This window comes from Herpailurus yagouaroundi, unplaced genomic scaffold (assembly GCF_014898765.1).
Source record: "Herpailurus yagouaroundi ecotype Mexico unplaced genomic scaffold, PumYag 216, whole genome shotgun sequence".
Classification (NCBI taxonomy): domain Eukaryota; kingdom Metazoa; phylum Chordata; class Mammalia; order Carnivora; family Felidae; genus Herpailurus; species Herpailurus yagouaroundi.
In genome coordinates, this window is record NW_024412447.1 from 6,695,432 (window position 1) to 6,707,574 (window position 12,143).

Genomic DNA, 12,143 nt, shown 5'->3' on the forward strand with positions numbered 1-12,143 from the left:
CTGACGCGGGGCTCGAACTCACGGACCGCGTCAGGCTCTGGGCTGATGGCTCAGAGCCTGGAGCCTGTTTCCGATTCTGTGTCTCCCTCTCTCTCTGCCCCTCCCCCGTTCATGCTCTGTCTCTCTCTGTCCCAAAAAAAAAAAAAAAAAAAGTTTAAAAAAAAAAAAAAGAAGTAGTTGTTGCACAGCATTGTGAATGTACTGTTAAAAAAAATGAAATTCAACTGAGTAAATTTGAAAATCTCATTGGCTTTATTAAGCAATTCATGACTCTTCAGGCAACATCCTATCTAGCAAGTAGAGAGATTCTTTGAGGAGTTGTACAACATGGAAGATTTTTATGGGCAGGAGGTGGGCAAGGAAGTTATTAGCAAAAGAAAAGTTTGTTTCAGCAAGGTCATCCAACCTAGGGGAAAGGGCAGGGTCTTATTAGGTAAATTATCTTATCTTCCTCTGGGGATTCTAGAGGGGCCCATGTGACAGATTACCTCACTGGTGCTGACCAGAAGATTCCTGACTGACTGGTTAAGACAACGTTGCTTGGAGAGGTTGAAATTGCAGTTAAGATACATATTAAGCCCTGGTTTGGTGTCTTGGCCTAGCATAAATGATTCCATCTTGGGCTTGTGGTTTTTCCCTTAAGCAGTACTAGTAACATTGAATTGTTCACTTTAAAATGGTTAATTTTACATTATATGACTTCTACTTCAACAAATGTTTTGAAACCAAGAAATTACCCTAACAAGTGTAAGAAAGGTCACTGTGGTGCCTGCCAAGCCCAGTGGCTTTTTCCAGAGGTCCTGGCCAGTCTCCAGCCCCCTGCTGACCAGAGTAGGCCTTAGCCCTGGCCCTGAAAGCAAAGAATGCTTACCTGGGGCTGTGGTGTGATTCATTCCTTATTAGCAGCCATAAAAGTCAGCTTGATTTAGACACTGTACCTTGCAACCAAGAAATGACAAACATACTCAGCAATGATAATGATGGTAAGCTGGCCATTATAACAGGCTGAAATGCCCTCTCTTTTCTTTCTCTGACCAAATACTCCTCTGTCCCTGGTACAACCTGTGCCACCTCCTCTGTGAACCCACTCCCTTCCTGCCCACCCCCTACTCCTGCCCCTGCCCCACATCCCACTTGTCTCTGCCTTCCCCAAGCTCCTGATGCCTTCCTTTGGAAGTGTCTGACTACAGTGGAGTACCCCACCTAGGGCCTTTGCGTAAGTGCCCTTTGTAATAGTCTTGTTCACACTTTGCCCCATGGTGTGTCATAGCACTAGGTACAATGAAGACTGATTCAGACTGATAGGTCTCCATGGCCCTGAGAATAACCACGTGACCAACCAAAATTGGCTGGAGCTTGAGAGTAGGGTGCACTTGGTGAGGCAGGGTGTCTGGAAAAAAATCAGTGGGCTTGGCAGCTACTCATGTATCTTTGGAAATTTCTTGGGACAACAGGCAAAAATGTTTGATGAGTGTTTATTTTCTAGGGAGATACGTCATTACTTTCATCTGATTATCAGAGAAGCCTGTGTTCTAACGAAAGATCAAGAACTCCAGCTTGTAAACCTAGATGATCTTGGCCAAATGATTGGCCCTCTCCTCTGGTCCTCTCCTTTCCCCTTTGCCCATTGCTAGTCAGTTCAGGAAGTTTTACAAGGCAGAAAAATATTTAATTTTTTCAGTAATTTTTGAACTGTTAACCATGGGATCCCCAGTCTGGGTTCTTGACAAAAACAAGTACTGATGTTTTTCCCATTTGCAGCAAAAAGTTAATTGATGAGATTTTCTTTATTTAAAAACAGTTACTATTTTTGAAAAGGCTGTATGTGCATAAAGTAAAACATTAAAGTGGTATAAGAGGGAAGTGCTTTTATACTATGAAGAGTGATACCATATGGTTTCACTCTTATGTGGATCCTGAGAAACTTGACAGGAACCCATGGGGGAGGGGAAGGAAAAAAAAAAAAAAAAGAGGTTAGAGAGGGAGAGAGCCAAAGCATAAGAGACTGTTGAGAACTGAGAGCAAACTGAGGGTTGATGGGGGGTGGGAGGGAGGAGAGGGTGGGTGATGGGTATTGAGGAGGGCACCTTTTGGGATGAGCACTGGGTGTTGTATGGAAACCAATTTGACAATAAATTTCATATATAAATAAAAAAAATAAAAAAAATAAAGAAATCCTTGAATCAAAAAAAAAAAAGAGTGATATTTTCTGTAGGTTTTTTGGGAGATACTTTAATCATGTTAAGAAAGTTCCCTATTAGTACTTTAAAACTTTTTTTATATTATAAATGGGAGTTGAATATTATCAAATACTTTTTCTAAAACTATTTTGATGATAAGACTTTTCTTATTTAATTTGTTAATGTGATAACTGATATTTCTATTTTTCTCTGTTAGCCACACTTGAGTTCCAGGGTCAAATCCAACTTGGTCACAGTGTATTAAGTTTGCTGACCAAGGGTCAGGCCAGTTAGGAGGTCAACTATTGGGAGCAACTGATAGATGACCCATGAGCTGGACCCAGGCAGTTGGAGGCTACTCACCCTCTCCTGTCCTTGGAATGTGTATTTTTCTGTTTTCCCCATTCCCAGAAATAGTCCCAAAGACACAGCCTTGACATAGTGATGTGGTACTGAGTATATCTGGACCATACACATGACTGAACCCATCATAGCTGAGCATGGGTTTTTGAGGCAGATGAAAGAGTATTAGTTTCCACAGAGGTCTGGTTTCCAAGTAAAATAAGAAAATCTTTGTGTTTAGGTGAAACTTTGTGTTAGGTAAGACCTTGTGTTTATTAGCTTTATCAGGCATCAAGAGCATTACGTTTTATCAAGCATCTAGAATTAGCAGATGACATGAATCTTTCCTTGTTTGCACATATTCTATGTACCTCTCTGCTGGGGAACATAGAAAGGGACATCCCACCCAAAAATATTCTTAATACCATCTTGACTAGCATCTGTCTTTCCTATTGAGATGAGGCAGAGTCCTGTGACCTGGAAGACAGAGAAGGCAGGTGCTTTCCATGGGTCTCCATGGATTAGGAACAGAATTATAACCAATTTGTTGTGGGTCTCATTATTTCCCGTAGTGACCCTTATCAGGGAAGGGCAAACATTGATTATCAGTACTGTAGAGTGCAGAAGACTTTTCAGTCTCTCTCTATGTTCACTTATTTACAATATATTCTTGTGATCAATAACTGTTGGGAAGCTAATTGCAGTCACTGAGTCTCAGTATCTATGAATGCAAACTGGAGATAATAGCATGACCCTTTGGAATGATGCCCAGTGAAGGCACCAAAAGGGGAAAGAAATATTTCAGAATTCCTGGGACTTTCTCTTCTACTTTTCCTGGGGATCATCTTCCAGCTCCCCATGTCTGTCCTGTGTTGGTATTCCAGCTTGGAGCCACTTCTTTCTTAATTACCTTTTTGTAGGGCTCCATTGTGTCAGAGAATCCAGAGGTATGCCACGCAATCAATCCATGGTTTCTCAGGACACGCAGACAAAGAACATGGGTCAGATTGATGTTAATGAGCCAGTGTAATTTCTAGATGCCCTGTTATCGATTTCTCCCATTAGGTATCTAGCATGGTCACCAACGATCTTCCCAGAAAGGATATACTGGAAGCCCAGTAATTTAACCTCTACCAACTCAACTCCATCAACCTTTCTGAATGCCCCCGAGCATATAGCACTTTGTTGGAGACTAAGGACATAATTTTTATGACTACTTTGTGCCTGTGAGAAACTTTCTATCTGTAAGGCAAATAGGGGTGGAGACCAGTGAGAGGGGTGGAGAGGACAGAGAACAAGAAAAGAACTTGGGCTCATAAGACAGAAATTTCGCAGAGAAGGAAATGGTTATATCTGTTCAAGGAGATTGGTGAGGGAAAACTCCAAAATAGGGGCTTCTGTCGCAGCTGGATTTGAGGAGGAGTAAGATCCTTCTAGGATACACAGGGGCATTTCTAGGCAGAGGAAACTACATGAGTAAACATGAGTAGACCCAGGTCGTTTGAAGGATTTCAAGTATTTTGGAGTGCAGGCAGCCATGATGACAAGGACAGGTTAGAGACTTAAGAACAGTGACTTTACCTGAGTTTCTCAAACCTTTGAGATTACTGATAACACTGATTGAGTTGTTTATTGATTTCCCGCAGAATATGAACTTAAAGGTCAAACTGGGAGTGTCCATGATACTTTGCCAACACTCGTGGGTGGGGAGGCACCTTCAGGTGGAGCACAGGTAGCTGTTATACCAGCTGGGGCTCCAGTCCCACCCCCTCTTCAGTATATACATTCCAGCCTCACTGAATCACTGCTGGTGGGAAGGAAAGCTCCACACGCACAGGCCAGCAAAGACTGGCGCACACTGCTGAGAGAGAGTAGAGGAGATTCACAGAGGGAAAGTGGCCATGGACCTGATCCCAAGCTTTTCCACAGAAACCTGGCTTCTCCTGGCTATCAGCCTGGTGCTCCTCTATCTGTGAGTAACTGTTCAGGCCCATTGCCTCTGGAACCTTGCTAATCAGCAACCTCTACCCCTTTTTCTTGTCTGTTCTGTGGATGAAGAGTTAACAAAAGGAAGTTCCTGAAGTGTTGGGTGCTTCAAACAAGCTAGAAACACATAAGGAGTTATTATTGATGTCCCTCAGATCTGCAGAAGGAGTACCCCCATGCCCCAACTCCAATTTCTGTAGTTAGGAGGGCTGAGAGATATTATTTGCTCCTGGCGATGATCTTCTGATTCAGCCCCTGTTGGGACCTAGACCCATCAAGCAGAATTCACCAGAGACAGATTAAAATCAATAGGCTCCTGTGCTCGGGGTCCTCATCCCCATCTCAGGATCTGGGGATTCTGGAGGCAGAGGACTGACTTGGGTCTTGTCTCATTATATTCACCTTCCTGCTCTGTGTCCGCTAAGGACACATGTAAAAGAATTGGGCCTGTGTCTCTCAGGTGGCTCCTGCTCCCCTCCCTCCTGCCACCAAGCATCGTGTACACAAGTGCACCCAGACTTCCAGGGTGGCTGGACATGCCTCACCTTCCTCTTCAGAGTGGACTCTTCCCTCTTTTCTGTGCCCCTCTCCTGGCCACTCCCCGACCTTGTAATATGCAGAACTCCTTACCCTAAATGAGTACTTTTAGAGCTGAAGAGACTTGGCAGAAATCTTGAAACTTTATTCATTTCAGGTTTTCCTTCTAGTGTCTGGGAAGGTTAGCATCAGTATAGAGATTTCTTCCTCCCTCAATAAGAAATCTGCCAGCAGGCTGCAAAGACATAGCCCTGAAAGCAAATTTGGATATTAAATATGTTTTTTCCCTCTATGTTACAGTACAGGAGGAAAATAAAAATCATTAGCAGAGGAATTCCTTTCAGTGGTGGGTTTCCCAGTATCCTGGAACAGGTTGGGAAAGGACTTAGTTTCCAACTTCAGTCCCCCTTCTCTGCAGCTCAAGAGAACCAGAATGTCTGACAACAGAGACTTACGTGGAGCTGAAAGCATCCCACTTTTCTATGAGGCCAGTTGAGGCTGGGACACAGTTTTAATTGTACAGAAATAAGAACACTGGTTGCTCCAGGCCTCTATAAAGATAGATTCAAGTAGGATCAGACCCCAGGGGCCCCTGAGTGGCCCCACTGGTTGAGTGTCCAACTATGATTTGCGCTCAGGTCATGATCCCATGGTCATGGGATAGAGTCCTGCATTGGGCTCTGTACCGAGTGTAAGATTCTCTCTCTTTCTCTCCCTCTCTTCCTTGCTCATGCTTTCTCTCTCTCTCAAAAAGAAAAACACAAAACAAAAAAGGACCCCAGACCCCAAATAGCAACAGGGACTACAAGGAGGGAAAAGAAGAAAGGTCTCTGAGCAAACTGTTAAGAACATTTTGATGTTCTTAACCCTCTGTTACTGAGTGGATATAATTAAGCAAACTCTCATCATTGGAGCATAAAAATTTTTTTCTCTTCCTTCCTAGAATGACAATCTCTAAAATCATGGAAGAGTCATTTACTAAATAGGCATGAATGAATTTCCTGGAAGAATTCAGCATGAACTTTTCAGGAGATCTCAAGTATGGAAACATTTTTCAAGTGTTCAGTCTAGGATTGGGACTGTTAAATTTTCAGCTGCTCTTAGCTAATCATCATCATTATTATTACTGTTTGGGGTCTACAGTGGAGAAGGGAAAGGAGATGATGAATGAATGTAACAATTGCCATTGGAATTGACGTTATCATTTCTTCCCTACGTGTTACCTCCTCTCTTACCTGTTCTGGTTCTGCGTCAGTGATGGGCCAGTCCCCACACCTCTTCCACCATCCCTGTGACCAGGCTTTCTCTTTAACTTTATAGATATGGGACCCACACACATGGACTTTTTAAGAAGCTGGGAATTCCTGGGCCAAAACCTCTGCCTTTTTTGGGAACTGCTCTGGGGTACCGTCAGGTGGGTGTTGTTTGAGCTCCCAGCTCCCTCTTTTGCTTCTTATGGTTGCAAATTCCAGCTTAGTTCCATATTAAAAATACTCCTCAGCAGGAAGTTCTTAGGTTTCAGCAGGAAGTTCTTAGGTTTCAGACTTTCCAGAAATGGTGTCATAGTCTCCACCCAGCGTATGGCCAGGTGCACCCCAGGGCTCTCTCTTGTCTGTTCTTAGGAGCCTCAGGTTTCCTCTGCGCTGGCAGTCCAGATCTCTGGCTGATGCAGCACAGGACTTGCTGTTCCAACTTGGAGCATCGTGAAGAGTTCTTTGGCAGGTGCAGGTTCCCATGAAGGCATAATTGTACTTGTTATTAGTTGAAAAGTGTCAAGGGGTTCCCTGGTGGTGGCTCATTAGGCTCTGTATGCTAGAGTCAGACTTTCCTGTTCATAGCATGAGCTCTGAGTAGCCTTTTGGTTTTCCTGGATGGCTCTGGAACTTCAGTTTATGGGCAACTCCAGATTCACCTTTGGGGAGTTTGCACATACTTGAATTCTCCTAAGAATTGCCAATCCCCTGCAGTTATTTTAATAACTCTAACCCATCCTTTGCTAATGGTGACAGCTTTTGGGATTTGAGTGGTTGAACCAGAATTTTCTGTTTTACTTCTCTGCCTTCAAAGGAGACACCCTATGGGTGAGTCTGAGCAGGGAGGGGGTCTAACTGAGGCAAGACTTTGCTTGTCTATTGACTTCAGATTTAAACCTCCAAATGAATTGCATCTGTGTGTGTGTGTGTGTGGGTGTGGGTGTTTTATTTTTCACACAAAGGTAGAACCACTCATACAAAATCACTAGAAAAGAGTTGTTTTCCACGTTGCTACAAAAGGCCATATTTCATTTTTTCTCATTGCCACGTAGTATTCCATAGTGTATATAAACCACAATTTCTTTATCCATTCATCAGTTGATGGACATTTAGGCTCTTTCCATAATTTGGCTATTGTTGAGATTGCTGCTATGAACATTGGGGTACAAGTGCCCCTATGCATCAGTACTCCTGTGTCCCTTGGATAAATTCCTAGCAGTGCTATTGCTGGGTCATAGGGTAGGTCTATTTTTAATTTTCTGAGGAACCTCCACACTGCTTTCCAGAGCGGCTGCACCAATTTGCATTCCCACCAACAGTGCAAGAGGGTTGACAATAAATTTCATATATAAATAAAAAAAAAATAATAATAATAATAAAAAAAAAGAAAAGAGTTGTTTTGACAAAACTATTAAAGATTTAAAGTAACTGAATGGAATGTACTAGCAGACACACAGACTGAATGTTGAGGAGCCATATGGTTAATCCAGCTCTGATGCCTCATCCCAGGCCTGACTCCTGAACAGAAGGTAGAAGCTCATGTCCAGAATACAAGTAGGCAGAGTCTATATTACACACTGCTCTCTGCCTCAGAGTTCCTTTCCCACAGACCTGAGGCTTCTTCCTCAGATTCCACTTCTCCTGGCCTTCAGTGCCCAGTTATCGTTAAGAACTTCCTGGACTTTTTCCTCTCTGAAAAAGCAATAATCTCCTTTCCACTTTTCCCAAATCAACTCCTTAGTACATGAACCCACATTTTGGACCCTGTTTTGCATAGTTAAAACATCAAAATTACTGCTGAAACATAGAGACAGGAAGTTTTGTTGTTTCCTGATTTTGAAGTGACATAAGTGAAAACTCAGAGCAAGCGTTTTAATTTGCACCATCTTTTGTGGATTGGTGGCACTGTCCCCTCTTTTCTGTGTGAGAACTGGAAGTGAGCCCACTTTGTCATTCCTCCATTCATCTCTCACTTTCTCACTCAACAAACATGTGTTAGACTTCATGTAGATCTGCTAGACTGAAAGAGGGCACAGGTGTCTTAATTTCCTAAATCTTCTGGAAATCTAGTAAGGCTCATGAGATCAATGAACAAGGGGCCATGCTGACTTTCCCTCAGCTTCCATTTCCTCACATGTCCCTGAAGGTAATAATTCAGATGGCTATGACATTTAGAGACACCCATGCACAAGCCAAACATGTCAGAAAGACAGAGGTTACAGGGTCTTCATAGATGGGCTAAGATGTTCAGTATCTACAGTACTAGCAGACAACTCAAGAGAGACTTGAACTTCTCCATTTCATATCTGCTGTTTTCTCCTTTCCCATAAGATGCCTGTGAATAAGAGCTTCCCTCTATCTGCCAATGAGAGGTAGTAAGCCACATTTCATGCGATCTGAATTGTTTTTGTGTCCTTTAGAGGTAAGGCTCAGTACATTTAGTTTGTTTTAATATGTTTTGTTTCTCCTTGCAGGGTTTTTGTGAATTTGATGAGAAATGTTTTAGAACGTATGGAAGAATGTGGGGGTGAGTAATCTGGAAACTTCCAGTGGAGGCGCGCCTGGGTGGCACAGTCGGTTAAGCGTCCGACTTCAGCCAGGTCACGATCTCGCGGTCCGTGAGTTTGAGCCCCGCGTCAGGCTCTGGGCTGATGGCTCGGAGCCTGGAGCCTGTTTCCGATTCTGTGTCTCCCTCTCTCTCTGCCCCTCCCCCGTTCATGCTCTCTCTCTGTCCCAAAAATAGATAAACGCTGGAAACTTCCAGTGGATAGGCTTGTTATGATGAGGCCCTCACAGTGTAGACAGCCTCAGTCGAGAGCCCCTTGGGATGAAGCCCTCTAATTAAAACTCCTGAAACCTCCCCTTCCCAGGATTGCATGTGTGACAAGGTGGACAAGTCCAAATATGAATCGGGTCTGGAGAGCTGCAGGATGTCCTTTATATTTTGGATTAATATGTGCTTTTGATAGAAGGGCTTTTGTAAACAGAATGGAAAACCATTTCTGCTCAGCTCTTTTCTTACTCTGTCTGCAAGTGTGTAGTTTGTTTTGTTTTGCATTTTAGTACTAAGCCAAGACTTTCTGATAGAACTATAGTCAAGTATTTCTTTTTCCAATTCTATAGACTGGAAGAGATGTAGGAAATTTCTAAAGCACAGTATTTCCCTGGTGGGCTGATGTACTTGGGATTTTGTAGTATGGCCTCAGCGGCTTGCAGTGGATGCTCCCAATGAGGTTGGCTAGAGGTTTGCTGAAGCAGTGTGAGAGGTATAGTGTGGTGCTGGGCCGCTCACAGCCAGTGTTGTACCTCTTTATCTTCTCTGGTCAAGTCCTCAGAATCCATAGGGCTCTGCTGAGTTGGTGTGACCCATAAGCAACATGAAGGAATAGAGAGAACACAGATCTCTGGATTGCCACTGGTTTATTTTCAGTGTCCCTCCTACATTCAGTACTGGTCAGCTCTGGCTAGAGTCAGTAAATGGTTCTCATGCTTGGCTATGGATAAGGACCACCTAGGAGGGCTTGCTAAAAATGCATATTCTTGGTTTCCATCCTCCATTAACACAGAATTTGGAGGATGTGGGGTGGGGTGCAAGAATCCGAATTTAACTGGTAGTAGAAGTCGTATTAGGGCTGTGAGATCATGAAAAGAGAGGGTAACTCCAAACCACTGTCCCTTGTCCATGCTTGTCTTGTTTTAACAAACAAAGATGTAGGAAATCACCCAAGAAAGATGATCAGGTTGATGGGAGAGAGCTGACCTAAGTGCCACTTCAGTAACTACTATCACTGCTTCAACACTAAATATACTTGATTTGCACTGAAACCTTCTGAGTTTTAGAATACTTTTTGCAGACGGGGAGCATTTAGTGCAGTGGTTCTCCTCCATTTTTATATCTGATCACAAAGCATTTGAAGTTCCTCTGTGACATCAAAGGAAGAATAGGGGACTTATGGAATATCTTCCATTTTGTTCTAACAAATGCAAATGATTTGTAGTAGAAAACACGATGCCAGAGAATGCTGTAATTAAGTGTAATCTAAAACTCATGCCAGTGGCTGGTTCCCATTAATGGGTCATATGGAGAGTCAGGAGGTCAGGATCACATATAAGGAGTCAGCTTTGTGTGATACATGTGTCACAAGTGGACTTGTCCTGCTACTAAGGGTTGTCACCTATATGGAGCCCAAGGGATTCACACTTGGGACCCACCTATAAAAATAAATATAAGTAATAAAGGAAAATATATCTAAAATGAATTTACATGTTGCTTGTGTTTCTTTATCCTCTTTGTTTTTTGTTTCAAATTTTTCTGAGTTAATGCTACCAAGGATTTCTCTTTAATATTTAAATAATATTTCCTTTAAAATGTAACTAGGAAGCATATTTTAGAAAATAGAGCAAAGAAGTAATTCATAATTTTGCCATCCCTTTTTGAGCATTCCAAGTCTCTTCATTTGCAGACATATCTTACATATTTGTGATCATTGTGTCTACAATTTTCATCTAATATTATGTCATGTTCATTTCATGTATTGATATATCTTCAAAATTATAATTTTTAGTGCCTGAGTGGGTGGATTCTCCTTCATTATTTTTTCGTTCTTAGATAATTTACTTGCCTTCAGTTATTTACTAACCTAACTTCTTCTTTGATAATATATATAAAATATTTGAAATGTTTGAAGTACTTCTAAAATATTTGAAATAGTTTTACCATACAAAAAATTATAGGGAATAGTCCCAGAAATACCCATGTAAACACATGGACTTAATAAAGGTTCTAATGTTATTTCTGACTGTGGAATGGGTTAGGTAACATCAGGTTAAAAGTCTGGACTTCCAAGAGTGGCTGCCACTGCAGAAACTGGCACGTTAAATTTAATCAGCTCTGTTTCCCTGACATAGGTTTTATGATGGGCGACAGCCAGTGTTGGCGATCACAGATCCGGACATGATCAAAACAGTACTAGTGAAAGAATGCTATTCTGTCTTCACAAACCGGCGGGTAGGCATGGATTTATTTTAAATTTACATAGTTATTTTTTTTTATTTTTTTTAAATTTTATTTATATATGAAATTTATTGTCAAATTGGTTTCCATACAACACCCAGTGCTCATCCCAAAAGGTGCCCTCCTCAATACCCATCACCCACCCTCTCCTCCCTCCCACCCCCCATCAACCCTCAGTTTGCTCTCAGTTCTCAACAGTCTCTTATGCTTTGGCTCGCCAAAATTCTCAATAAGATACTAGCAAATCGAATTCAACGGCATATAAAAAGAATTGTTCACCATGATCAAGTGGGATTCATTCCTGGGATGTAGGGCTGGTTCAACATTCGCAAATCAATCAACGTGATACATCACATAGTTATTTTTTTTTTATTTATATATGAAATTTATTGTCAAATTGGTTTCCATACAACACCCAGTGCTCATCCCAAAAGGTGCCCTCCTCAATACCCATCACCCACCCTCTCCTCCCTCCCACCCCCCATCAACCCTCAGTTTGCTCTCAGTTCTCAACAGTCTCTTATGCTTTGGCTCTCTCCCACTCTAACCTCTTTTTTTTTTTTTTTCCTTCCCCTCCCCCATGGGTTCCTGTTGAGTTTCTCAGGATCCACATAAGAGTGAAACCATATGGTATCTGTCTTTCTCTGTATGGCTTATTTCACTTAGCATCACACTCTCCAGTTCCATCCACGTTGCTACAAAAGGCCATATTTCATTTTTTCTCATTGCCACGTAGTATTCCATAGTGTATATAAACCACAATTTCTTTATCCATTCATCAGTTGATGGACATTTAGGCTCTTTCCATAATTTGGCTATTGTTGAGAGTGC

The 12,143-nt window shown here is 42.2% G+C and overlaps 1 protein-coding gene across 1 annotated transcript in view; it reads left to right on the forward strand.

Annotated features, from left to right (window-relative positions):
• The first annotated feature begins 4,316 nt into the window (after positions 1-4,316).
• Positions 4,317-12,143, forward strand: part of LOC121017808 (cytochrome P450 3A12) — a 69,528-nt gene continuing 61,701 nt past the window's right edge. Inside the window, exons 1-4 of the mRNA XM_040456279.1 lie at positions 4,317-4,494; positions 6,366-6,459; positions 8,773-8,825; positions 11,207-11,306. Of these exons, the coding sequence (XP_040312213.1) occupies positions 4,424-4,494; positions 6,366-6,459; positions 8,773-8,825; positions 11,207-11,306 (318 nt within the window). The 5' untranslated portion in view covers positions 4,317-4,423. The remainder of the gene's footprint in view (positions 4,495-6,365; positions 6,460-8,772; positions 8,826-11,206; positions 11,307-12,143) is intronic.